Source organism: Dama dama, chromosome 16 (genome assembly GCF_033118175.1).
Source record: "Dama dama isolate Ldn47 chromosome 16, ASM3311817v1, whole genome shotgun sequence".
NCBI classification, from domain to species: Eukaryota; Metazoa; Chordata; class Mammalia; order Artiodactyla; family Cervidae; genus Dama; species Dama dama.
The window spans coordinates 8776175-8803502 of record NC_083696.1 but is presented as its reverse complement, the minus strand read 5'-3'; the positions used below and the strand labels follow the sequence as shown (position 1 = coordinate 8803502).

Sequence of the window (27328 nt, the reverse complement as noted above, 5' to 3'; positions counted from 1 at the left end):
GGTTTCTCTTATTATCCCCAGTTCCCAGATAAGGAAACTGAGGCTGGAGAGGTGAAACGGCCTGGCCAAGATCAAAGAGCTGGCAGCTGGCAGAGCCCAGCCGTTTCATCAGCTCACTGCACTGCCTCCCAGAGGACTGAGTTCACATCCTGGTTCTGCCCTTTACTCCTTGGCAACTCTGGGGCAAGGCCCATAGCTTTTCTGATCTTCAGTTTCTCCATCAGTGAAATGAGAACCACACAGTCTACTGCCAACCTTCTTCCAGTCCTCCCTTAGAGCCCCAAGGAAGCAATGTGAACAGCCCCAGGAGATGGCATCCATAAATATTTGGGGGCAAAAAAAGATATGAAAGGTGCCTAGCACGTGGGCAGTGATGGATAACTGATGGTTGTTGCTGCCGTGAATTACTGTGTTCCAGCCCCATGTGGCTCCTGTGATCACCCCCAAATCACGGCTAGAGAAGCTTAAGTGACTCACCCAAGGTCACACAGTCAGGGAGTTCTGAAACCAGGGGTGATACTGTGATTTATACTAAGAAATATATATTTTTTGTCTTTGTCCTCCTTCCTGGCAATAAGTTCCGGAAACTTTGTAGATTCCTAAGTGATAAGACCACCAGGAGCATCTTCTGTTCTAGTAAGGCGGCTCTGACGGGGCACCTGGGAGGCCTCTGCTCACCAGAAAGACCCAGCCATGACCAGAAGCTTGGAATTTTCAACACCACCCCCATCTGCTTCAGTTACCTGCTGGAACCTCCACCTTCCCCACTCTCCAGAGATGGAAGAAGGGGCTGGAAATGGAGTTAATAACTGGTCATGCCTATATGATGAAGGCTCCATAAAAATCTCAATTGTATGGGGTTCAGAGAGCTTCCGGCTCTTGGAGAAGGCAATGGCACCCCACTCCAGTCCTCTTGCCTGGAAAATCCCATGGACAGAGGAGCCTGGTAGGCTGCAGTCCATGGGATCGCTAAGAGTCAGACACGACTGAGCGACTTCACTTTCACTTTTCACTTCCACGCATTGGAGAAGGAAATGGCAACCCACTCCAGTGTTCTTGCCTGGAGAATCCCAGGAACTGGGGAGCCTGGTGGGCTGCCGTCTACGGGGTTGCACAGAGTCGGACACATCTGAAGCGACTTAGCAGCAGCAGCAGCAGAGAGCTTCCAGCTAAGTGACAGGTGGAAGTATGGGGACTGTGGTACATCCGGAGGGGGCGTGGAAGCTCTGAACCCCTCCCACATACCCTGTCCTATGCATCCCTTCCGTCTGGACGTTCATCTTTATCTTTTATCATGTCCTTTATGATAAACTGGTAAACAGTGAGTAAACTATCTACAGGAGTTCCATGAATCATTTTAGCAAATTAATCAAAGCTGCGATAGGGTCATGGAAACCTCTGAGTTATGCCAATTGGTCAGAAGCACAGGTGACAAAATAAACTTGCAGCTGGCATCTGGAGTGGGGCACTGGGGGGCTGTGCCATCGGACTGAGTCTTTAACCTGTGCGGCTGGACACTGTCCCCAGGAGGAGCGTGTCAGAATTGAGTTAAAGTAAAAGACACCAGAGAATCACTTGGTGGAAAAAACCTGCACACATCTGGTGTCAGAGCACCGTGAGTGTGACGGTAGAGGAGAACTGTAGGCTTTCCTTGTACGGACTTCAGACCCAGTCCTCCTCACCTTCCATACCCAGCTGATTCCCAGCATGAGCCAAAGGGGCAGGTCCCACCTTGTCCATGCAGCTGCTGAAGGCATGAGCTCGGGGGAGGCAACAGCCGCTGCTGCAGAGGATCTGCCTGCTCAGCCCAGACTGGGGCCGTGGCTCTGAGAAACCACGGAGACTTGCCCACTTGCTCATGGGCCAGTGACCCTGGTGGGGAGTGGGCAGTAGGGGACCTTTGAATCCTGCATTTTAAAATAGTCATTCATGCAATAAGTACGTACCAAGCATGTACACTGTGCCAGGCACTGTGAGTACACAGTGCTCAGAACCAGTGGTGGGGAGAGGAGGCCCTACCATTGCCTCCATTTTATAGAAGAGGAAGTTAAGGCCCAGAGAGGTTGTGTAACTTATCCAAGGTCACACAGCTGGTAAGTGGTGGGGTCAGGATCTGAAGCCAGGCAGTCTGGATCTAGTGTCTTATTCTTCCTATCATGCTGACATGATCCCATCTAACCCCCACAACAGGTCTGTCCTACTTTTTTTTAATACAGAGACATCTGCACTATAGAGACTGGGGGTCAGCACAGAATGGGAAGCTGGAATGATGAACAACTCTGCACCCTCTTCATTTCTGAGCATGTGACCGTGACTTGAGTATAGACAGGCCTGATTCTCAGAGGAGTTACCTGTGTTCTTCCTTTCTGTTCCTTCCTGCAGCCTCTGGGATGGTTCTCACACTTCAGTGTAGAGAAGATCCTTACTAGCAAGGGCTGCAAAATCAGAACTAGCTTCGGTGGACAGTTGAGGGGCTTTCAAGGATAATATCACTACCGCTGGTTTTTACATCACTATTGCCCTGAGAACTATTTGCCTGGAAGGTGTGTCCTCACTAGGGTTGAGATTAGGGTTTTTGAAGTTTGGCATGGGAAGTCCAGAGTCTGTGGTGGCTATTTGGAATACTGGATGAGACCAGGCCACTGGAGAGAAGAGAATCGGGCCAGGGAGCCAAAAGTGAGGGCTCCGGAGACATTTCCCCAGGTCCGTCCTCAGTGGGAAATCAGGGGCTCCATACTGTATCAGCGGGAGGAGGAATGGGGCAGTGGAGAAGCTCCTCTGGTGTGGGTCAGGGCATTTCCTGCCTCCTGAGTTATACGTGTCCCCCCTGGAGCCTGACTGTCTCAGCTTCTGCCTTCTGCATACATGCGTTTGTGCATGCTCAGTCACTGCAGTCGTGTTCGACTCTTTGCAACCCTGTGGACTATAGTCTGCCAGGCTCCTCTTCTCCCAAGAATACTGGAGTAGGTTGCCATTTCCTCCTCCAGGGGATCCTCCTGACCCAGGGATCAAACCTACGACACTTGCATCTCCTGCACTGGCCATGAGTGCCACGTGGGAAGCCCTTCCGCCTTCTACATCCCTATATAAGTTACTCCAAGACTCCCACAGGGCACCCTACATCCTCCCAACCTTCCCACCCACTCAGCTCCAGTGCCACGGTCCTTTGCTCTAAGCCTTGAAGGTGCCACATTTATTCCCACCTCAGGGCCTTTGCACATGCTGTCCTAGCCGCCTGGCATTTTCAGCACTCTGATACACGGCAGCTCCATCTTCCTCTCGGTCTCAGCTCAGAGGTCACCTCCTCCGAGAGACCCTCCCAGCCCACCTCATCTGAAGCAGGGGCTCCCTCCCCATCACTCCCCATCATGCTTCCTGATTTTAATTCCTTCCATTAAACCTCACTGTCTTATTTATCTTGTTCAAATATGCCCATTTCTGGACTATCGTCTCATTCCTCCTATGACCTCCAAACTCACCAGTAGCTTCCCCAGAGCGGGGCTTCATGTCTCCTGTCCATTTCTGCATTCCCACCTCCCATAACAGCACCAGGTATACCAGAGGTGCTCGCTAAGCATGGGCTGACTCACTCAGTGGATCCTGGTTGCCGCGGCACCTGAGTCTTGGATTTTGTGTCTCCAAAATGTTGATAACGACACCTACCCCATAGAGCAACCACAAGGATTCCGGAAGATGCTGTAAGCACAAACTAGCACACGGTGAGCTCTTCCCTGATCATAATTACTACTCTATGTTCATGCCCTCCAGAGGGAAGGCTTGAGAAAAAAATACAACAAGTTCTCTGCCCAGCCCTGGAAGGCTGGCCTTGAAAATGACTCAATGCCACAGGCTGTGCCGCTTTCTCGAGATGGCCAGAGAACAACAGCGCCTGGAGGGGAGGTGGGCATGAGCCCCTTTCTGCAGCCAACCAGCCCTGGCCCGCTTGAAGAGGCTCACGCAGGCGCTGGTGGTTCACACTAGCTGGCTACCCCACTGTCTCTCTGCCGGCTCCAGCATACTGATATTTGAGCAAAGAACACAAAACACATTAAATAAATGTTATGGTCTTATCGACAGGAAAGGAGAGCTAAGAGTCTCCGGAGGGAAGGCGCTTGGCTCAGAGCCCCAAGCTGTGTCAAGGTCTTAAAACCTCAGAGAGCTGCTTACAGGAAGGACATTTTTGGTCCCAGGAGCAATGAAAGGGCGCAATGCAAACAGCACCCAGAGTGAGCCTTAAAATATCAGGGGGATCATCTCTCAGTCCTTTCTCCATTTTATTAAAGAAACAGTCACGGTCTTGGGGAAGGAAGGTTCTGTAGGGGGCATCTCTTGAGGCCCCCACCCTCTTCTTCAGGTTACAGCATCCCACAGTGCTTTGGGCTACAACCCCGCCCCAACCAGCCACAGCACTGGTGTTTCTGTCAATCAAAGGTCCCTGCCAGCCAACCAGGTGCTCCCTCCCCATACACGAATCTCGAGGGAAAGGATGCAGAGAACGGAAACTGTGGGGACCCCTTTCTTCCTGGGGGCTGCGTCCTGAGTGCCTCAGCTTCAGTTCTGGGCCTGCCCACACACTGCCAGTCAATTCTGACTTTGTGGAAGCTGACCAGGACCAGTTTCCGTTCCTTACAACCCGAAACCCACACTGCAAAAGGTGCCCCGTGAGGCTTGCAGTCCTGGCAGCTGCATGTGGCCATGCGCCTGGATCTGGGCCACTGAGGAGTTAAATCATTGCGAGTGTAAATCATCTGAGCGTCCTCTCTTCCTCTGTCCACTCTCGGGGCTACATGTAGACTAGGCTTCAACCACGGGGGGCAATACCACAGAGGACGGCAGAGGGAGAACGGAGCTGCCCCCCCAAGCCTAGAGGGTCCCCTCTACTCTGCCATGGAGAACTGATGCTTTCGAACTGTGTTGCCGGACTCTTGAGCGTCCCTTGGACTGCAGGGAGATCAAACCAGTCAACCCTAAAGGAAATCAACCCGGAATATACATTGGAAGGACTGATGCTGAAGCTGAAACTCCAATACTTTGGCCACCTGACGCAAACAGCTGACTCATTAGAAAAGCCCCTGATGCTGGGGAAGATTGAAGGCAGGAGGAGAAGGGTGCAACAGAGGATGAGATGGTGGATGGCATCGCTGACTCAATGGACATGAATTTGAGCAAACTCCGGGAGATATTGAAGGACAGGGGAAACCTGGCGTGATGCAGTCCATGGAGTCACAAAGAGCTGGACAAGACTGAGCAACTGAACAATAACAACGAGGGAATTGACGGAGATGAAGACCAGGAGCCCCTACAGAACCAAGGCCTTTCTTCTAGGCTCTAACCCTGTTCTGGGTTTGGCAAGGAGAATGGCATCTCAGTGGCCAGCGCCCCCATCCCGCCTCCCACCAGCCCTCCATCTCCAGGAGGCCCTGCGAGGCCAAAGCCAGGAGGCTCACCTTTTTCTCATCCCCGCCTTGCAGGAGGTGTAGGGTGCTCCTCCGGTCACCCTCATGCTGCCGCAGGGCGCTGCCGTGGGGCTGGGGCAGGCCTGAGGGCGGCGAGATGCTGCGGCCCTGGGGGTCCACCCAGGTGTAGATGTGGTTGGTGACGTAGCCGCCGGGGATGCGCCCCGCTGAGTACACAGATAGCACCAGCTTCTTGGAGCCCTTGAGAGCCTAGAGAGAGAGAGAGAGATGTAAGCAGGAAAGGGGATGGTGAGAGATTATTCAGAGCTTGCTTCCTCTTGGGGCCCTGCACACGGAGGAGGCAGCCATCCCCCATGTCTCTTCCCTTCACCAGCCCTCAGTTTTGTCCCATGGAAATGAGGGCATCTGTCCCACCCCACCCCACCCCTCACCTTGAAGTGGTCCAAACACAGGAAATAGGACCTCTCAGCATATCTATGCTGAAGAGTTAAAGGAGCAGGCCTACAACTGCATCCTTATGAAGACCTGCTGGGCAGACCTCTGGGAACGTGGAATCTGAATGTTCCCACCATTCCTTACTTGATATGGGAGGCTCACTGTGCCGGGATTGTTTGTACAAACAACGTAGCGGTCTGGAATGTGGGCACAGGCAGAGAGGCCTATATGACCAGCCCCCTGGTGTGAGTCTCTAAAGTGCGTCCCTGGAAGACATTTCACACGTGGTCATAACTCAGCCCTGGCAGAATCAAGCCCACCCTGTGTGACCGCACGGGGAGAGGACTCAGGAGCGTGTGCCTGGATCCCTGCGGTCTCAGCCCTGTGTGCTGTTCTCCACGCTCACTGTGTGCAGCTCACTGCTGCAACAAATCTTAGCCACGAGCACAACCATATGCTGAGCCCACGAGCCCTTACGGAAACTGGGGAAGATCTCGACGACCCCCATAGAAAGTTAAGAGATAAAAATACTAATAATAATGGCCATCACTTTATGGGAAATAGAAGGGGAAAAAATGGAAACAGTGGCAGATTTTATTTTCTTGGGCTTCAAAATCACTGTAGATGGTAACTGCTGCCATGAAATTAAAAGACACTTGCTCTTTGGAAGAAAAGCTATGACAAACCTAGACAGAATCTTCAAAAGCAGAGACATCACTTTGCTGACAAAGGTGCATATAGTCAGAGTTATGGTTTTTCCAGTAGTCATGTATGGATGAGAGAGTTGGACCATAAAGAAGGCTGAGTGCCGAAGAATTGATGCTTTCAAACTGTGCTACTGGAGAAGACTCTTGAGAGTCTCTTGGCCAGCAAGGAGATCCAAGCAATCAATCCTAAAGGAAATCAACTTTGAAGATTCATTGGAAGGACTGATGCTGAAGCTGAAGCTCCAATACTTTGGCCACCTGATGTGAAGAGCTGACTCACTAGAAAAGACCCTGATGCTGGGAAAGATTGAGGGCAGGAGAAGGGGTAGATAGAGAATGAGATGGTTGGATGGCATCTCCAACTCAGTGGACGTGAGTTTGAGCAAGCTCCGGGAGATAGTGAATGACGGGGAAGCCTGGCGTGCTGCAGTCCATGGGGTTTCAGAGTCGCGCGTGACTTAGTGATTGAACAGCAATACTGGCAGCTTAACAATGATAAAAAGGCCTGTACGTATGAGACACTCTGCTGCGTACCTGATGTGCTTTATCTCCTGAAATCCTTATGGAATCCAATCTTGCTGAGGAGGGATTCCATGACTTAGTTGAAGAAAATAAGGGGAAATGACCTGCCCACACAGCTAGTAAGGGGTTCCTTTCACAAAGCAACTAATGTTGAGTGTAGATACCACCTTGACTTGATACTTCCTAGTCCGGGGACGGAAGGACCACAGGCAGAAGTAAACCCAAACTCTGCCCCCTGGGAGCAGCCATACTGCTTTCCCATGATGCGCCTGTACTGACATGAAGCCCTTTATTCTGGGAGACGGTCATTCAGCACTGGGATTAACAAGCAAACACACCCCAGAACCGGGGATTTCGTATCAATGATAGTACCTACACATGGGTAAGTTCATGCTGCCGTTAAAATCACATTTACAATCATTACAAAGCATTTTAATGTGATAGATTTTACAATCATTACAAAGCATTTTAATGTGATAGATTTTAATGTTAAGTGGGGTCAGAGGATATAAATCCTGTCTCACAGTGTGATCTCAGTTGTGTTAAGAGAAAAATTACACAGGGGAAAAAAATAGAAACCGAGGAGTAATGTGCCGAGATGCCAGCAGGCCTTCTCTCTGGGTGGCAGGATTATGGGTGGTTATTATTTTGTTCTTCCTGTTTTTCTATATTTTCCAAATGTTCCAGAAGGAAGGTATAGTGCTTTCAATATCAGAAAATAGCAACATGTATAAAACGGAGGGCCGCACTCCACTCTCTGAACCTGCAGAGCACTGTGTTCTGCTGACCCCCAGTCTGCTCCACGGACGAAAGGGGTCAAGGGCGGGGCTTTCAGAGACAGTGGAAAGCCCTGTTGGGTAGAGTTTCCGGACAAGGACACTGGACCACAGGCCTGGACACCCTGACACCTGAACGTCCTCCAGAGGAAGAAGGTCGGGCTGGGAGGGCCCCTCGACCCCACAGTTAAATGCCAGTCCCCGGGCAGAGGGATAACGAGCAGATGGCAGCTCTCCAAAATTCTGCTTGCAAAAAAGATTTCTGAGAAGATGAGCAAAGAAAGACTTACAGTGTTCTTTTCCCATTCCCCGGGACTCCCTTGACAGCACAATTTGGAAAATAAAACCTCTGTGAAGTTTAAGATGCAGGATGGAGGAAGCCGGAGACCAAGCGTGCTTCTGCTGCAATTTAGCACACAGCATCGCGGCCACACTGTGGCCTCTGAAGGGTCTTCCTGACCCTCTGCCCCACCCCTGGCTCCCTCCCCCATGAAGGCGCTGCTGCAGCTCTGATGCTGCTTTGATGGGCTTGCCTCTTCTCTGCTTCCTCCCCAGGACAGATGGTGAGTCCGAGCCCTCGCTCATTCCACAAGGGCTGACCGAGAGCCTACTGTGTGCGGCCTGGAGAGAGCAATCTGAGCGTATCTTCAGGCACCTGCGGCCTGGAGAGAGACAAGGCTTCGCTGGGCCCAGAGTGCGTGCCTGCCCGTGAAGCCGCTTCGGTCGTGTCTGATTCTTTGTGACCCTGTGAACTGTAGCCCCCCAGGCTCCCCTGTCCATGGGATTCTCCAGGCAAGAATACTGGAGTGGGTTGCCATGCCTTCCTCCAAAGGATCTTCCTGACCCAGGGATCGAACTCACATCTAATGCAACTCCCGTGTTGCAGCCAGATTCTCTACCTGCTGAGCCACTGAGGAAGGCCAGGCCCAGAGCAGGTCCTCAGAAAAGCCTGCTTGCCCTGACTGGGTGAGAAAGCAGATTTTTGGCCTCCAAAGGAACCATAACATGCACAGGCATCACCCTGCAGCCACCTTCCTCGTCAGATCTGGAAGACTGCGCTGGAATTTGGAACAGGGGAAGGCAAGTGGAAAGAACGGGACCCTGTGGATTTGGGCAGAACTGGATTTAAGTCACCTCTGTCACCTGTGAGTCCGGGGTCACTGAGGCTGGCTGCTTCTGCTGTCAAAGCAGCACACATTGGGGGCGAGGCTGTGGGGGGGCGCAGAAAATGCCCACCCCTCAGAATCCTGTGGGGAACATGGAGCACGTAGGGGGTGGGCTTCTGCACACAGTGGGGGGTCAGCATGTGGTGGAGCCCACTCCCCTCTCCTAGTAGTGGCTCCACATTGAGAAGGCAAACCAGGTGTAGAAAAGCATTATCCAGGGAGCTGGGGGAAAAAAAAGAAGAAGAAGGTGTCTGAGAGAATGAAAATCAACGCACAGTGCATGATTTGTATTCTGTATCGCTGGCAATAGTGGCATTTTCTTGGTCAGTTCTATAAATAGGCAAGCAGCAACCTTGAGAATGGAGAGGAGGTTAATGCCTTTGATGAGAAGACGAGGGAAGGCTGGCGCCAGAGAGGGCCTGGCAGGTCACCGAGTCTCCCAGGCACTGCCGGTCCCCAGCACGCTGCAGAAGGGGACCCTGGCAACCCGAGATGGGAAGGGACGCAGAAGGCGCAGCCCAGACACGAAACCAGCCCCGGGCAAGTGGCTTCCCCTGTGCACCTCGGTCTCCCCATCCCCAGCCTGCGGGACCAGAAAATCTCAAGGCCACTCAAGTCTAGACCATCCCAGAACCTCTGATATTGGCTCTTTAGGGGCAAGGGGGTAAATGTGGGCTTTCACTGGGTCTTGGAGAGCTTGAATATCATCATCCACTGCTGCCTTATTTTTCTGGCAAAACTGCAGAAAAACAGGATTCCTGAGACAGCACTTTCCACACCTAAATAGGCTTGGGGAACGCGGTCCTGGTGCCGTGCCATTAGAATGCAGTGAGGGGGGCTCCATCCACGCACTTTGACTAGACTGTGTGTGTCATGCAGGGAAGGTGGGGAGGAGGGGAGGGTCTAGGAGTTCAGTTGCTATTTTTTCCTGGTTGTCTTCTCTCCTTTTTTCTTTTTTTTTAAACAAAAACAACCATTTGCTTATTTTTAACAGGTGTCCCTGGCAGGAGGAGAAGGGAACAACAGAGGATGAGATGGTTGGATGGCATCACTGATTTGATGGACATGAGTCTGAGCAAACTTCGGGAGTTGGTGAAGGACAGGGAAGCCTGGCATGCTGCAGTCCGTGGGGTATCAAAGAGTTGGACACAACTGAGCAAATGAACTGAATGAATGGAAGGATTAATTCCTAAAGAGAGCTGGCTGGCGCTTTCTCGCCCTGAAAGCCCTTCCACCTGCCTGCCTCACTCACTCACCACTGCCACCTTGATCCCTGAGGCTCAGGCCATCTGGAGGATAATGTGGTTCTCGTTCCCGGTTAGGTGCCCAGGCCATTCATCTCACAGACCTGGGGGCTTCTCTCACTGGCATGCCGCCGTAGCAAGCAGCCTTACACAGCAAGGCAAACTAGAAAGGACTCTGGTTGTGAAACAGACACTCAGGCATATCTCCATTGTGTTCTGCTGGGTGGTCGAGGGCTATGCCTTCCTCTTGCTGGCCTCGGTTTTGCCAACTGGCAATAAGCGTGTTTCTAGGTGGCGCTAGTGGTAAAGAAACCACCTGCCAATGCAGGAGACATAAGAGACGTGGGTTTCATCCCTGGGTCAGGAAGATCCCCTGGAGGAGGGCACGGCAACCCACTCCAGTATGCTTGCCTAGAGAATCCCACGGACAGAGGAGCCGGGCGGGCTACAGTCCATGCAGTCGCAAAGTGTCAGACATGACTGAAGCAACTTAGCAGCAGCAATGAGCAGATGGGAATTCCTGGTTGCTAAGGTCCTGCCCCAAGTTAAACTTCAATGTCCTCTGGTTCATTGCTGTATTTAGGAGAAATGAAATTGCTACCAGGTTGGTCCTTGAACCAGATCTTGAACCTCGGGGCTTGAAGGTTCCATGTCAGTTGGGAGGGACCAAAAGGGTTTAGGAAAACACCAGGAGGGCAGATGGGGCATCTCAGGTGGGGCAGGTGTGGCACCCAACTCAGCACCGTCACAGCAGCAGAGGGACCTTCCCAGGGACCCGACGGCTGGGGAGACAGCCTCCAATGGGACTGCGACCATGTGTCTCTGTTCTTCACAGGCTGCTGCCTATGTGTGGCAGACCACATCCAAAAGCTACCTTAAAGCAGTGTACCAGTGCCTGCTGGTGACTGTCGACCACACCCCTCTCCTGCTGCAGCAACCTGCAGAATCAGCCAGTCTCCTGAATCAAGTGCTTATAAGCTGTGCCACTTCACACAAGTTACCCACCCTCTCTGTTCATCTGCTTCCCTCCTGGAAAATGAAGATCTCTTTTCTCCACTCTTTAGGTAGAAGAAGCCTATTAGCACAGTGCCTCATACTTAAGAATTCAATGAGCTAAGGCTAAACAAATCCCATGAGATCTGGGGAAAGTCCACTGCAAGCAAGAGCCATCATCAGAGCCCCCTGCTCCCCTGCTTGCTATCACATGTTTACTGGTGAAACTCCACCAGGGGATTTGCCAGCATGCCACCAGGTCACATCACAGAGGAATCTCGATCTGCCCGGGCAGATGGCACGGCTGAGATACTACCCATCACCGGATGATGACGCAGGCAGCGTGCTATGATTGCGGGAATGTAAATTATATGTGGATGTCTTCAAACTTAATAACTGGCTAGTTGGATTAATGCTCTCAGGAGGCAAATTTACTTCACTCAGCTCTTCAGGGCTGATTCTAACACCCCAAAATCTCAGACCAGGTGACAGAATTCTCTGCTCAGCAGAAGAATGTGAAATAGACTGGAGATGGTTACAGGATGAAGGGACTGGGGGGTGGAGAGGAGTTGTGTTAACACAGCAGGTGCACACATGCTCCCATGTTTAAAAACACGCACCAAAGAGCAAGCACAAGGTCACAAGACCATCAGATTACTGTCTGGAGAGGCAGGTACGAAAGAAGCGTTCCGGAAAAGTCTTGAGTGAGGACACAATGGTGAGTCATCCAGCTTATTTCAGGGCAAGGTCTTCTCTTCTGGGGAACAGATCACTCCAAACAGAAACTCAGGAGGGAGGGTTGGTCTAAGACCCAGGTTAGTGACGGGGAAGAGAGGGAAGGACCGTGCAGGCCTGCTCTTCCTGATTCCACCTTGCCTAGCTGGATTTGGGGTTCAGAGTCTCTGGGCCCCCATCCTGGCTCTGCTGTTGACTTTCCATGTGACACAGAGCAAATAACTTAACCTCTGTGCACCTGTTTCTGCATTCAAAATGCCACCGTTTTAAGGATGATCAAGATAATATAAACTACCTAGATAGTACATAGAGCAGCATAGCAGTAAAGAATCTGCCTGGTAATTCAGGAGACAAGGGTTCGATCCCTGGGTCGGGAAGATCCCCTGGAGGAGGAAATGGCAACCCACTCCAGTATTCCTGTCTGAGAAATCCCCCGGACAGAGGAGCCTGGCAGGCTATATAGTCCATGGGGTTGCCAAGAGTGGGACAGTACTGAGCAACTGAGGAACAACAATATAGTACGTGGCACAGAATAGGTGCTAAAGGCGTGTGAATTCCTTTCCTGGGTCTGCCAGCTCCTTCTCTAAACAGAAGTCCTAGAAAACCTCTAAAACTCTCATCTGCATGGACACAAATACCTGAGCAACTCTAGCCTCTCCCTCCCAACTTTCCTCCTCTTCAGAAACATCCTCTCTTTGGATCGATACTTCCTCGTATCAGCCGTGCCTTTGACACTCAGCCCCTTTCTCACCACCTCCAGGAAGCCTTCCTAGACAGTGACTGACTTCCCTTTTCCGAGAGCAGCCGGCACACTTGTATGTTTTTGTTGCCATCTATACTATAGCTTCTCTATCACCTTCATACATTCTGTCTCTAAGACTTCAAGACAAGCTCCTTGAGGCACACTGCCTATTCTGTTTTCTTTATACCCTCTTCCTGCTCCTTCTCCTCCACTCACTACCCATTCATTTCACTCATTTGCTCATTCATTCAAGATATCCACTGGGCTCTCAAGAGGCTAGGCAGCCCAAGGAATTTGTCAAAAAGAGGCCACAGAAAGAGCAGTGCGCTGGCCTGGGGCCCAGGTGCCCTGGATCACCATCCCACGCTTGTTCACACTCATGTGAGCATCCATGTCTCAGACACACGTGGAATTCAGGGAAGCAGAAGGGGTAGTGGTTTAGAGCCAAAGCTCTGAAACAAGACTTCAAGGATTCCGTTCCTGGCTCTGCCACTCACCAACGGCAACCCCAGGCAAGTTACTTAGCCAGCCTGTGTCCCAGTTTTCCCAGGCACGAGATGGGATAATAGTAGTATTATCTCACAGGGCAGTGGTGAGGATTAAATTAGTTAACATGCATGAAGTGTTTAGTGTCTGGCAGATAGGTAAGAGGTACAGAAGGGCTAGGTGTTGTTATTACTACGGAGAACCCAGAGCAGAAGTCTCAACCCGCCGTCCATGGCAACCACCGCTACACTCTGGTGTCTGTCCTCGGTTTGTACATTTTACAAACACATGGATGCTCGCATACAAAACTACTGCTGCCTGAGGTTTGCACAGGTTGACTCATGCTTAACATTTCATTGACATCCTTTTTTTCAGCTAAAAAAAACATAATTTGAGGATCTTTCCTTAAAAAGATCATCTCTTCCCAGAATACACGGCATTCCCTGGTGGAGATGCACCACGACTGAATTCCAGCTCCCCTATTGCTGGAAATTTGTGTTGCATCTCAGTTTTTGCCAGCATGAACAATGCTGCGATAACATATTTATACTTGCATCCAATTTTCTACACCAAAGAAAAGTGGAATCCCAGAGACTGTTTTTTCATATGCAACGCTGTCCCTCTCTGTGTAGTTCCTCTAACGACCTGCGGGGGGCAGCACTGTGACAGCGGAGTCTGTAAAAGGCCTGAATTCCCCCCATCTATGGGCACTGTGGATGGGCCTGAGTGAGGGCTTTCCAGCCATCTCTTCCCGAAGCAGAGCTCACTCTGGTGCAGGGGTCCAGCCTCCTACATGCCTACTTCCACAGGATCCAGAAATGCCCTAGTGTATGCAAGTCTTTGCTCTATCTTCCAGTTCCTTCTAGAGACGAAAGCATTGTATTGCAAAACATCAAAATGAAAAGGTGGTTTAGGGGGAAGACCCCTCAAGAGTTTCAGAGTAATAGACGTACTCACTAGAACACTGTTCCCAGACAGAGGACCACGTCATCCTAGCTACGAGACTTCAGGCAAGTTCCTTACGCCCTCCAGGCTGCACCGTTCTCACCTGTTATGTTGTTGCTGTCTAGTCCCTAAGTCCTGTCCGACTTTTTTTGACCCCACGTACTGTAGCTGGGCTCCTCTGTCCATGGGATTTTCCAGGCAAGACTACTAGAGTGGGTTGCCATTTCCTTCTCCAGGGCACCTTCCTGACCCATGGTTCAAACACACATCTCCTGCACGCATCTCTGGCCTGGCAGGCAAATCCCTTCACTGCTGATCCACCAGGAAAGCCCTCTCACTTGTTAAGTGGGGCTATGCGTGCCCACCATCACGGAGTTGAGTGGACAAAGGACAGACAAGATCACGTCCACAAGGGATCTGGCGCTGGGCATGGTACACAGCAAGTGCCCAGTAGATGAGGGTTAATGTTATTGATTGCAGCAAAATTACAGTGATGACTATGCGTTTTATTCTTCCCACTGCACCTATGAAGAAAGACTGTCTGGGTGGTCAGGCATCTTATGCAAGGTCAGAAAGAGGAAGAGAGGCAAGGCTTGAACTTGAATCTTGGATTCTTCAAACTCATGCATCTCTTACCAGTAGTTCAAGAGGGTTTAGACAGAGACTTCCCTGGTGGTCCAGTGGTTAAGACTATGGGCTCCCAGTGCAGGGGGCCCAGGCTCGATCCCTGGTCAGGCAAGTAGATCCCACATTCCACAACTAAAAGATTCTGCTTGCTGCAATTAAGACCCAGCACAGCCAGATAATTTTTTTTTTTAAATGTAAGTTCAGGTAACACAAGGCCAACCCCATGTCAAAGCCTCACAAGATGGACAAGGAGAGGGCCTGAAAAGGGGGCTTGGACTTAACAGGCTGTAAGTAAATGAGACACCTAGGCCGCTTGAACCCTGAGCTGGTCCCAGGTGCAGCCACAGGCACGAAAAAGACCCTCCTCGCTCAGCCCCACTTGCAGGGAGGGCGGAAACTGGTGTGTGGACTCTGTCTCTGTGGCATATTTTAATGTCATGAGAAAGTAAAGCCCTAATTAACACTCTGTCTTCAGAGCTCCTTCCTCTGCACCACGTTTTACCTGTGTTAATTATCACCTCTTACAGGGACCACTAACTGCAACAGCTTTCCAGCCTCCTCTCCCAGCCTCCAAGATTAGTCTCTGCAGGGCAACCTGGACATCCTTTTAAAACGAGGTGGACCCTGTCCCTGCCCTGCCCCAAGCCCTCCCAGTGCCCCTCCAGCCTGCACGGTCAACCCTGCGGCCCGGCCAGCCTCCTCTCCTGCCCTCCTGGCCTTTTTATAGCATCAAGTGCTCCAGGCGACTTGCATGTGCTGCTGCCCGCCCCTGAATGCTCATATCTCAACGTGCATGCACGCGCTGTCGCTTCAGCCATGCCTGACTCTTTGCGACCCTATGGACTGTAGCCCCCCAGACTCTTCTGACCATGGGATTCTCCAGGCAAGAATACTGGAGTGGGTTGCCATGCCCTCCTCCAGGGGATCTTCCTGACCCAGGGATTGAACTTGTGTCTCCTGCATCTCCTGCACTGCGGGCAGATTCTTTTTTTTTTTTTTGCAGGCAGATTCTTTACTGCTGAGCCACTGGAGAAGCCCTACCTCAACATACTCAACTTACATATAAGTGATTATTTTATCAACATCTTTCACGACAGAGAAGATAGGAAATTCTGGTTTGGTCACAGATGTGACCAAATGTATCAGTGACCAGAGGTATCAGTAAATATGTAAATCAGTAAATATGAAAGATAGGAGACTGTGGGTGATCCCACGTAAAATGAGAGACACTGAAAAATGCAACTATAATTGCTTTCCTCCTGAAATTGACCTGCTTCCTCGTGAAACTGAGTACCAATGAGGAATTTTACCTCTGCTGAGGTACCAATGAGTTTTCTATAGAATCTAAAAGAATGTATTAATTTCTCTTTTTGCCTTGGTTACTAGGAAGTTCAGAATTCCATTTGAATATATAATATCATTCCTGTAAAGGCACCACCTCGCACATGCCTACGGGTGTGAACACACACACACAATACACTTTCCAATATTGTTTCTGATCTCTCTGCCTCTTTCACGATATGCTTTTTAGGTTAATTCGCTCAATTATTTTTGAAATAGGAAGTAATATTAATTACAAATACATTAACAAATAAGTAAATGGAATATGTGGCTTCCCAGGTGACTCAGCAGTAAAGAGCCCTCCTGCCAATGCAGGAGATGCAGGTTCGATCCCTGGGTCAGGAAGATCCCCTGGAGAAGGGGATGGAACCCACTCCAGTATTCTTGCCTGGAAAATCCCCTGGACAGAGGAGCATGGCGGACTACAGTCCATGGAGTTTCAAAGAGTCAGACATGATTGAGTGCACACACACACAGAGATGGGATACAAAGAGTTAAAAGGTGTCAACCATTTCTTTGCTCACTTCTACTTCTTGCATCCCAAATCTCACTCCTGGAAATTCACCTTCTATTACTCTCTCATGAAGATAATAAATTCTCTCAATTTAAAAAAATAAATAAACAGGGAGTTTGGAAGAGAATGGATGCATGTATATGTATGGCTGAGTTCCTTCGCTCTTCACTTGAAACTATCACAACATTGTTAACTGGCTATACCCCAATACAAAGTAAAAAGTTTAAAATAAATAAAGAGGATGTTCAATCACACCAATCACATAGGAGGTGCTCAATAAAACAACTGCCAAGTGGATGAATGAATGCTAAAGGCCATCTCGACGATTAGATCTCCTCCACATGCATTTGGAAGCAAAGATACTTTTCACAGACATTTGGGCAGTAACTGGGCTTTCTCATCCTACCTCTCTATGTTCCTCCACTTCTCAGAAATCCTTTGCTGCTGCTGACTTTGGTCTAAGAATGCACGTCATTTACAAACAGAAGTCCAAACACCGTCCGTCTACATTCTTGTGGAATGTTGACATCAATCGGGTGGCAGTGTGGTAAGAATTCACTCCGCATCCAAGAAGGGCAGCCTCATTGTCATGTACCTGACGTCTGCATGCCCACTGGGCGCTAGATTGAGACCAAGACGAGCCCTGACATGGCCCATCTGTTCTGGCTCTCTGAGGCCACTTCACCACCTTGAGCTGCTGCATGCAGGGAAAAATAACTGAACTGCAAGCAACTGTGTGAGCCCAACCGAACCACCTCCCAGAAACGCAGCTCCACATAAAGGTCAGGAGGCACCATGACCACATACGTAGGAAGCAAAAATGAAAGGGGGAAGGTAATTAAACCATTGGGAAAATGTGAATGCGTAGAGATACAGGCCAGGGGAGGTGGTAGAGACGTGATGACTAGTTGACATCTTCTTTCCCCCTTTTCAGTTTTCTTAATGATGTTTAGATTTGCCTTGGAACCTAAGTAGATTTTCCAAAATCAACTGTGCATCCCCCTCCTTCTCTTTTCTTTATGAGTTTGACCTTCTCCAAAGGCTCCAGTGTGAAGATACAGAAGCAAATCTTTGCTCCAGTGCTGAGAATGCCAGGATCCCAAAGGCTGAAATGGGCACCTGACATTTCAAAGCCCCTGCTCTCCAGCGTCTTTGCGCCTAAATGTCTGAGTGAGCTAAGGCTGGGCAAAAAGGAAAAACGCGGAGGATCAAAGAGAGGGAAAAAAGTGCTGTCCTTGGGGATAATGACATGGGAAATTTACAAGATAGCGACAGAGTGATCCTCCCTTTGCAAAACAACTCACAAGATGAGGACAGAGCTGATTCCAGAAAGATATTGATTCCTTTTTAATTCAATTCTTCAATTATCTACTAAGCCTGGCTTTTAGTGTCTTATAATTTAAGTAAATTGCTTTACAAATGTTCTCTTAAATTTTGTCTCTTTATTCTTTTCTTTTTTTCCTTTAAGGAGGAACTAATAACATTCTAGGAGTCATAGATATAATCATGAGATGCACCTCGATGGGTTTGCAACGGACTGTTTGTTGTCCAGAATCAATGTCCATAGCACATCCATCCATCAGGAAAATCAGCTTCTATCAATATCATTTTCTCAGTGCACGAGTGGATACACAGATGCGGACTGGTAAAGAATCCTCCTGCCAGTGCCGAAGATGCAGGTTCAATCCCTGGGTCTGGAATATTCCCCTGGAGGAGGAAATGGCAAGCTACTCCAATATTCTTGCCTGGGAAATCCCACAGACGAGGAGCCTGGCGGACTACAGTCCATGGGGTCACAAAAAGTCCAACAAGACTCAGCAACTAAACCAACAGCAATTATCTATGTATGTATGTGTTTAATATATGATATATTCTATATACCATTTATATGTACATGTGTGTGCTCAGTGGCTCAGCCACATTTGACTCTTTGCAACGCCACAGACTGGAGCCCACCAGGCTCCTCTGTCCATGAAATTTTTCAGGCAAGAATACTGGAGTGGGTTGCCATTTCCTTCCCGAGAGGATCTTCCCGACCCAAGGACGGAACCCACATCCCTGCATTGGCAGGCAGATTCTTTACCACTGAACCACTTTGGAAACCCTTATGTATGTATTTACAGCTATACAAACACTAAACATGCAAAGGGGTTCAACTTCACTATTTAAGTAACATAAATTAGAGTAGGATACATTTTGTCTGTCAAATTGGCAAAAATGGAAAAGGAATATGATATCCAGTGTTGGCAAGGCTGGGGAAAAATGAGGCATCTCATACACTGCTAATGTTGGAGAAGGGACTGTAAAAAAAACAAACTCTTCCCCAAGAGCACTTTGGCAACAGTTACCAAGCCTGAAAAATCTGCCTATTTCCGGAGCCAACGCCACCTCTAGAAAGACAGTCCAAAGAATTATTAGAGATGTGCTTCAGTATTAATGTACAGAGGTGTTTAAAGCAGAAATAAAGATAATGGTTTTAAAAAAACAGTCCAACAAGAAGAAATTATTTAAATAAATCATGTACCTCTTTGCTGTGATACATTATGCAAGCATTAAAAATCATTTTCAAGAAACATTTATTAAGGTGGGAAAGCAGTTGTGATACATAGTCTTGGTGAAAGAGGCAGGCTTCATGACTATGTTCTAGTCAAGAATGGCAGTTTTCTAGGAGGTTCCCAGGGCAAATTTACAGGCACAGACACACAGGGGACTGAAGAGACATGGATCAATTGTCCACAGTGATAGTTTAAGGGGGGATTATCAAGATTTCAGGTTTCTTCCTTTGTGTTTTTCTGGGTTTCTACGTTTTCTAAACGGAACCTTATCTCTCTTAGGTCACTAAAATACACACACTTGTGCACACACATACACATTGTTATTTTAAAAGCTCAAACAGACTCCTCTGCTCCTCATGTTTCCTATGAGCTAAAGAAAATGGCCTTTGATTCGCCCAGTCTGCGATGGGGCTGACGGCCACCAGTCTTTTATGAAAGGCCCGGCAGACTCTGTCCTCATCCTGCCCCAGAGGGCAGACGGCAAGACAGACTCAAGCCTCCACCGTTCAGTGAGATGATTTCATAAGTTACGGGTTTATCTTAATGGGGGTGGGGGCGGAGTTGAGGTCACAGTTATCTATTTAAGGAATTTCCACAGACAATGCATAAAATAAAATCCTGACAAAGGCCAGGGCATAGTGAGAGAGATAAGAGAGGGGACAAGGAAAGAGGCAGGGGGGCCGGGCCACCTCTGCACCTGACGTCCAGTAAATGACATGCACAGAGATCTCCAGGGAAGGAGTAGGCCGGCCTCAGCCTGGGTTGTCTGGCTCCTCGCAGCTTTTCTTGCCAAGTGGAAAAAATTGGGGGAAAGACGTACGTTTACTGACCCAGCTCTGACCAGCACCGTGGCTCATATGTCCCACTTCTCATTTATTAATAGAAGCTGTCGAGAGCAGTGGTGATGCTTTGGTGGCGATGCTTTGGAGGCAGAAAGACCTGGGTTCAAATCTTAGGCCTGTCACCTCCCATCTGTATGCAGGTGGCCGATCACTTCCTATTCCAGATGCTGTTTCCTCTCCCTGGAGGCTGTGTGAAAAGTCAGTGTGCGAAGCCCCAGCAGAGTTCCTGGATCCACACAAAAGACCCTCCATGTGGCCCTAAGCATTACTGTGCTCCTTACTGCAAGCTCGTAAGCATCTTGTGTTACATATTTTATACCAAGTAGAACATCATTTGGCAGGAAAACAGACCCCAACAACAGTGGGTAATCATTCAATGTTCGAATGAATCGATATGCACAGTGCTTCAACACATTACCGGTAAGGCCATCAATATGGAGGAAATTGAACAGTGTAGGAACACAGCAGCTTAGTAACTTGTCTGCCATTTGACTCTTCTTTCCATCACAATTTTATGGAAGAGGAATTTGAAAATCAGAAAGGTTAAGAAGTTTGTTCAAGACCCTACAGGTGCCAAGTGGCAGAGTTGAGCTTGGAACCCAGAATGTCTGCCTCCAGAACCCAGATTCAAGCACAGTAGGATGCTCCCTCTCCCTGGTGTTGGGGTGATGGCCACAGTCCCTCAAGTCGACAAAACCTGGGTTTAAATCCTGGCTCTGCCACTTTCCATCTTGGTGACAACAGGCAAGTGACAAATTCTTGGCAGTTTTGCAAAATGAAGCAACAAACGTAGTACCTATAAATAAGGCTGTCGCGATGTTTAATGAATTTTATACATACAAAGGTTATTATTGTCCTCAGAGCAGCACTAGGAAACACACACTCTGTGTAATGACCAGAGAAAAGGAAGCCACTACCCGGAGGAGGCGGGGGGAGAAGAGAAGGTTTCCCACAGATGGAGGTCTGCTAGCGGGCAGCACTGGGGCCATGGGGCCATGGGTGGAGAGAAACGAAGCCTTGCTGCTTGTCTGACCAAGCGTGAACTACACTTCGGCACAGCTGGGGAAAAGAACCGTCTGTGGGTAAAAAAGGATCGGATCATGAGCAGTCAGAACGTCAGGGTCAGGAGCTCACCCTCTGCCCCACAGGTTCCCAGCTCCACTGTGAGGCGCTAGGCAGAGCACCGTGGGAGCAGACCCAAGTTTCTAAAGTTCCACTCTGCCTCCAGGACGCGGAATGGACTGGCGGGTAGATGAGCAGGATGGGAGACAGACAGGCAGACAGCAGGGAGGCCTCTGCAGTTTGGCAGTGGTGAAAGGGGTTGGGGGAAGTGGTCTGAGACCTGCTGGAGAGAGGTCAGGCCGGAAGAGTCTAACTCGCCACGGGCGGGTGCAATCCCCGACAGGGATCGTGGAGAAGCTTTTGAACTGTGGTGTTGGAGAAGACTCTTGAGACTGCAAGGAGATCAGATCAGTCCATCCTAAAGGAAATCAAGCCTGAATATTCACTGGAAGGACTGATGCTGAAGCTGAAGCTCCAATGCTTTGGCCACCTGATGTGAAGAGCCGACTCACTGGAAAAGACACTGAGGCTGGGAAAGATTGAAGGCAGGAGGAGGAGGAGATGACAGAGGATGAGATGGTTGGATGGCATCACCAACTTGGTGGACATGAGTTCATGCTCCTGGAGATGGTGAAGGACAGGGAAGCCTGGTGTGCTACAGTCCTCGGGGTCGCAAAGAGTCTGACACGACTGAACAACAACAGAGAGGTGCCATCAGAGGGTCAGAGATAAGCCAGGGCTTCCAGGGCAAATAAAAGTTGTTCTCAATACTACAGAAGAGCTGAAAAAAATAAACAAAAATGAATACACCAAAGGGAGGAACAGATTCTGTTCAGAGACGACACAGGTAGAAGATAGGTGAAGAGACAGACATTTGGGGGGAAAGAGGAAGGAATTTGTGGGTTACCTGAACATTCTGACATGCCCAGTTGACTTAATAATCTCAGGATTTGGAGGAACTCTTGGAAGGGGGAGAGGTTTCAGGAGAGCTGGGGAAAAAATCTGGGAGAGGGCTGGGGAACCCAAGAAGAAAGAGGAAGGAGGCAGAAGAGAGAAGAAGAAAAGGATAATGATGATGCTGGGTCCAGACACACCAAAGGACCCCACACCCTCTATATAGGGCCAGGAGGACAGAAATGGAAGAAGGAAAACCCATCCCCAGCTACTTCTGAGCAAAGTTTCTGATAGCTGGATCACTTTTCTATTCTCTTCTTAATCAGAAACCTCTTAGTGAAGCCTAGAACACCATTTCAGAAGTGGTTCAAATAAATTGCAGAGTTTTTTTTTTTTTTTTTAAGAGTGGATGCCCATGTTGTCAAGTTACCACTTTCACCTGTATTAACTGCTGAAATGGGTTCTGCAAACAGCTCTCTCCTCTACCTCCTCATCAGGGCCCCTGGGGGGCCCATCAGGGGAGGATGCTGGGGAACAAGGTTGAGGACACAGCTGACCAGGGGACAAGGCTGGGCTGTCACACACTGGCCTCTGGGCCACGCGTCTATCTTACCTCCCCACATTTTTAAGGGAGGTCGAGACATACAATTCCACTCAACCCCTGGGCCTGATTACTGCTGCAAAATGAAAACGCAGATGCTGACATCCAGATAGGAGCAATTACATTTTTAAAGAATCTGTCTATGTGGGAATATTGATTACATTCAGTAAATGACTCTGCAATTCAAACAGTTACGATGGAACACGAGAGCCTCAAGTTCCAATATTTTCTTCCAAATGCATTTTTGCTTTTTTTTTTTTTATACAGGCACAACAAAAAACTTTCAAAGCCAAGCAAATTCAGTCGATAACATTTTTCATTTCACTTCTTGCAGTGGGACCTCCACGGCCTTATTTCTCAAACTTTTGATGTGCAACAGCATCAGTAACCCGTTTGTGAGGGCAGTGAGCCGGGCTCACCGGTGGCGGAGTCTGAGTCACACAGAGGCAAAGGGAGTTAGCTGCCCAAGGTCACAGCCAAGTACACTCTCAGATGAACTCAGAAGTCCATCTCCAAAAGCTACCTCTTGGGTACAGACCTTCTTTCTCTTGATTTTCCAATATATCAGCTGACCTAGCACATCTGGAATTGTGCTCTGAAATAGTTAAAGATGGGGACAGGGTGGATCCACGTCTCTGATCAAATCTTTATGGGACTAAATGGGGGTGGGGAGGGGATGAGGGGTGGAATCCAAAAGAAAGACAGGCTTTCCAAACTTCAGAGTGGTTAAGAATTGCCTAGGGTGCTTGCTGGGCTTCCCTGGTTGGCTGAGTGGTAAAGAATCTGCCTGCTAAGGCAGAAGATGTGGGTTCAATCAGTGGCCCAGGAAGCTCCCCTGGAGAAGGCAATGGCAACTCACTTCAGTATACTTCCTCGGAGAATTCCATGGACAGAGGAGCCTGGTGGAGTCTATGGGGTCGCAAAAGGGTCGGACATGAATTAGCAACTAAACAAGGGGGGCCTGTTAATTTGTGAATCACCACTTCTAAGGCCCCAACTCCTGGATGTTTGAAAACACCTTTGATGTCACTGTACTCTCTTCTTCCCTGCAGCCTGCATCTTTAAAGTCATGTAAAGATGACATCTTGGGACCTGTTTATGGGAGGCTGATGTATTTGCTTTGCATTCAAAGTTGAGAGAATGCTGATATTATGAAAAATCAGGTAGAGAGGAAAAATAACTATGAAACTGGCTGCCAGCTGAAGTAAAGCCACAGCCAATTTAGCAGCAGGAACACAAATTCTCAAAGGGGGAAGGAGGCAAAGGGGCTGGGACTGGAAAAGAAGAAGGGGAAAAAAAGAAATTATGCATTCTCAGATAAGGCAGCTTTGAAACACACATGTGATTAACAGAAGCTTGCCCTTCACCTAAAATGTTGAGATTTCTTGAAACCTGCCAGAACAGTGTTTCTTTCTTTTTTTTTTTTTTTAAATAACAAAAACCCAGAAGATACAGAAGATATATCTCACCCAAAATTGGTTCATTGATTGCTTCAGAATGCATAAATGCTTCTATTTTGGAAGCTCACACAGTCAGGCTGTGGAAATAACCCACTTTTGGGAATGTGATTTTAAAATTAAGAGCAAAGTGAAAAATAAAATAACTGAAGGGGTCTCATAGGGTAGACTTGGGGGGTAGAGAATGGGAAAAGCTGTTGCCCACCAAGTCAGACTACACTTTTTTTAAGACTTTTCACTGAAACAGTTTCCTACTTAGCAATGTTTTCACACTTGTTCAGTCATTTGATCCCTACAGCCCTGGGAAGGAGGCAGGTGGAAGATTGCTGTTGTTGTTTAGTGGCTAAGGTGTGTCCAACTCTTTTGCGGTAGCTATGCCCATTTCACAGTTCCAAAGCTGAGGTTCAGAGAGTCACATGATCTGCCTGCAGCCACACAGCCGGCTTCCTGGTACCCGACACACCAGAGTCGATGGCTTTCCTCAAGTTTTCTATCCAGCACCCACTACACCGCAACCCCCAGACTTTCTTAAGCTATTACACTCAGGAACCTAGGCGTCCTGAACTCTCCAGCACGGCATTAGCAGTAAGAGCATTCCATTCATTCGGCAAATATTTATTTATGTATTAAAACACCTACTGTGCGCCAGGCACCATGGAGGTATTGGGGTATATGAGTGAGCAATGCAGATCAAATTTCGGTTCTCACAGAGCTCACTCACAGTGGGGAAGGCAGATGATAAACAGTAAAATGTCCTTCTAGTAGTGACACGTGTTCTGAAGGAAATTAAAGCAGGTTATAAGCATGGATGCAGGGTGGGGGGTGGGTGTGGGAGCGGGTGATGCCTTTGAGAGCGTGGCAGGGACGCAGAGGCAGGCCAACGTCACCGCTCTTAAAGCAGTTGGTGTCCTGTGTCCATGAGTAGTTCCAAGCCTCCCTCATGACTCCCTGAGGGCACAGGCTGTATACATTCATCTCTGATTTCCAAGCACCAGCCAGTGGCCTGGGTGCAGTAAGTGCTGTTCAGAGCGCCTGTGGACAAAAGACTGTGCCTGAAGACAGGACTAAAATACACTACTTTCTCTGGATGTGTGAGCATCAGACTCCCCACTTAGTCAAATGAAGCCTTTGAAAGACCCCTGAATGTCAGGCACAAAATGTGCCTTTTTTTCTTTTCAAAATTTTTATTTTATTATTTTTTTATTTATTTTAGTTGGAGGTGCCTTTTGCCTGCCTTCCAGCAGGGGGCTGGCACTGCTTTCTAGGAGGATGGTTGTTTAACCCTAGGGCTGAGTTCTGGGCTGGGGAGGTAAGGCAAAAGGGCCACTTAAGTCCTGATCCCCTTGGTGACTCCCGGCTAGTCAATTTTACCTCCTTGAACACCAGCCCCCTGACTTCCCTGCCTCCCCTGGGAAGAAGAAAGCATGAGGCAAACAGTATAGGCACACACTAAGCCTCTTCTCTTCCCAACAGTGTTGCGGTGATGCAAGGTTAAAATACAAGTGCACCGGCCCCACGGGGCTGCCTCCTGCAGTGACGCCAGGAGTGCACGGGAACGGAATGCAGAGTCTGTTTCCTGCTCTTTGCACCCTTTCCATCCGCCCTGCTGGAAAAGTAAAATGGCAACGTCTGCAGCCCAGGAATCTTGAAAAGGTGGCTCCCACCCTGGGGGGGGGGGGGGGGGCGCAATTAGAAGTCCAAGTGAGCCCTACCTTAACATCAGATTCTTGCTTGGGGGTTTTTAAAGAAACAGAAAAAGAATTGGCTTTGAGAGATCTGTATTGCAGCCTCCAGCTACCTCTAGCCATGAAATGCCATTCTTCTCATCAGATCCTCTGGTCTGGAGTCCCTAAATGGTGGAGACCAGACGCTGTCCTTCCAGGTCATCAAAGAACCTTGCGGGAAAGCCAGTTGGAGCCTAATCCCCATGGATGACTGCTTCAGTGCAAAGCCCTTTGTAGGACGGCGGGGGGATTACAACTCGGAGAAGCATGTGTGCGGTGAGCACAAGCAGACAGGCAGGCGAGGGGCTGCGTGCGCTTGACAAGTGCATACAGGCTGGAGGCAGGCGGAGGGGGGAGGCAACAGCACGGACAGAATCCAATTGGTCAAGGGTTAAAGGACCATACTTATCTTTGCAGCTCCATCCACATGACGAATCTGTGGCAGGTAACAAACATCGCCCGTTGGTCGGGAGGGGGTGGGGTGACAGAGAAACGAGAAGCTAGCGCTGGAGTGATTCCTATATCTCTTTCCTGTCCAGCTTAAAGTCAGGAGGCAGGAATCGTCTACTATAAAAATAACAATTCTGAAAAAAAAAAAAAGGTGCTCTCTTCTACCCTGCAAAATGCTTCTTTGATTTGAGCAGTAAATAACCAGTTGAAAGGCACCATCATTTTCTAAAACCTTCAGGATCTACTTGAGCCAAATAAACACACAAGGTTAAATTAAAGAAATGGGCTCTCTGAAGGTACTGCATCACACTCTGGATCCAGCAAGCAAACATCTATTCAATAAAGGTTTTATTAATAGTGAGCTTTCAACCTGTCATGGCTGGCAGGACTCAGAGGACCCAAGAATGAATGTAGGGCCAGAGGAAAGTCTGTGTGTCCCCATGAACATTAGCCAGGGTTTTCCAAACTGGAAGACAGGAACGAGAGAGGGAAGGAGGAGCTGAGTTTCAGACACCAAGTTGGAAGCGGTAATAATTTGTCATGGCTTCAGCTAACCGTGTATAATGTGAAAATGACAAATGTGTCGTTTAGAATGTGCCGGACCAAATACAATAACATATTATCATGGGCAGATTCTCCCTGGATTATTATGCAAAGGAAGGGAGGGTGTGATAACTCTAATTAAATGAAAGGGCCAGCCCCTGTTTCAAACTTCTGGAACATTTCGAATTCTAATATGTTCCTTGGATGCACCCAGCGGTGGTGGGGGGTTGGAAATTCAGAGACTGTAATGAAGCTGTTTGATTTTTATCGAGATGAAACACAGGCGTTCATACACACATCCCAGTAACACGTAGATACCCCTCCCTTTCTGCTACCCCGTGAATCAGGGACTCAGAAGGCAAGCCAAGCGGGTGAGTGAATTTGATTTTGAATACTCCCAGGGTGGTGCTGTGAGCGCCACAGTCCTACTGTCGCTTTCTATGTACGCTGGAAAGTCACACGGGCTGCTGTTCTTGGGCTGAGGGGAGCGGTCAAGTTCCTATCAGCGCAGTGTGTAGCCACCAGTTTTTTGATTTCGTAGCAGGCTACC

The 27328-nt window shown here is 49.0% G+C and overlaps 1 protein-coding gene across 4 annotated transcripts in view; it reads right to left on the bottom strand.

Annotated features, from left to right (window-relative positions):
* Nucleotides 1-27328, bottom strand: part of WHRN (whirlin) — an 87288-nt gene that overhangs the window by 54472 nt on the left and 5488 nt on the right. For all 4 annotated transcript variants that reach the window (XM_061163340.1, XM_061163341.1, XM_061163343.1 and 1 more), the window contains exon 2: nt 5448-5666. In XM_061163340.1, the coding sequence (XP_061019323.1) occupies nt 5448-5666 (219 nt within the window). The remainder of the gene's footprint in view (nt 1-5447; nt 5667-27328) is intronic.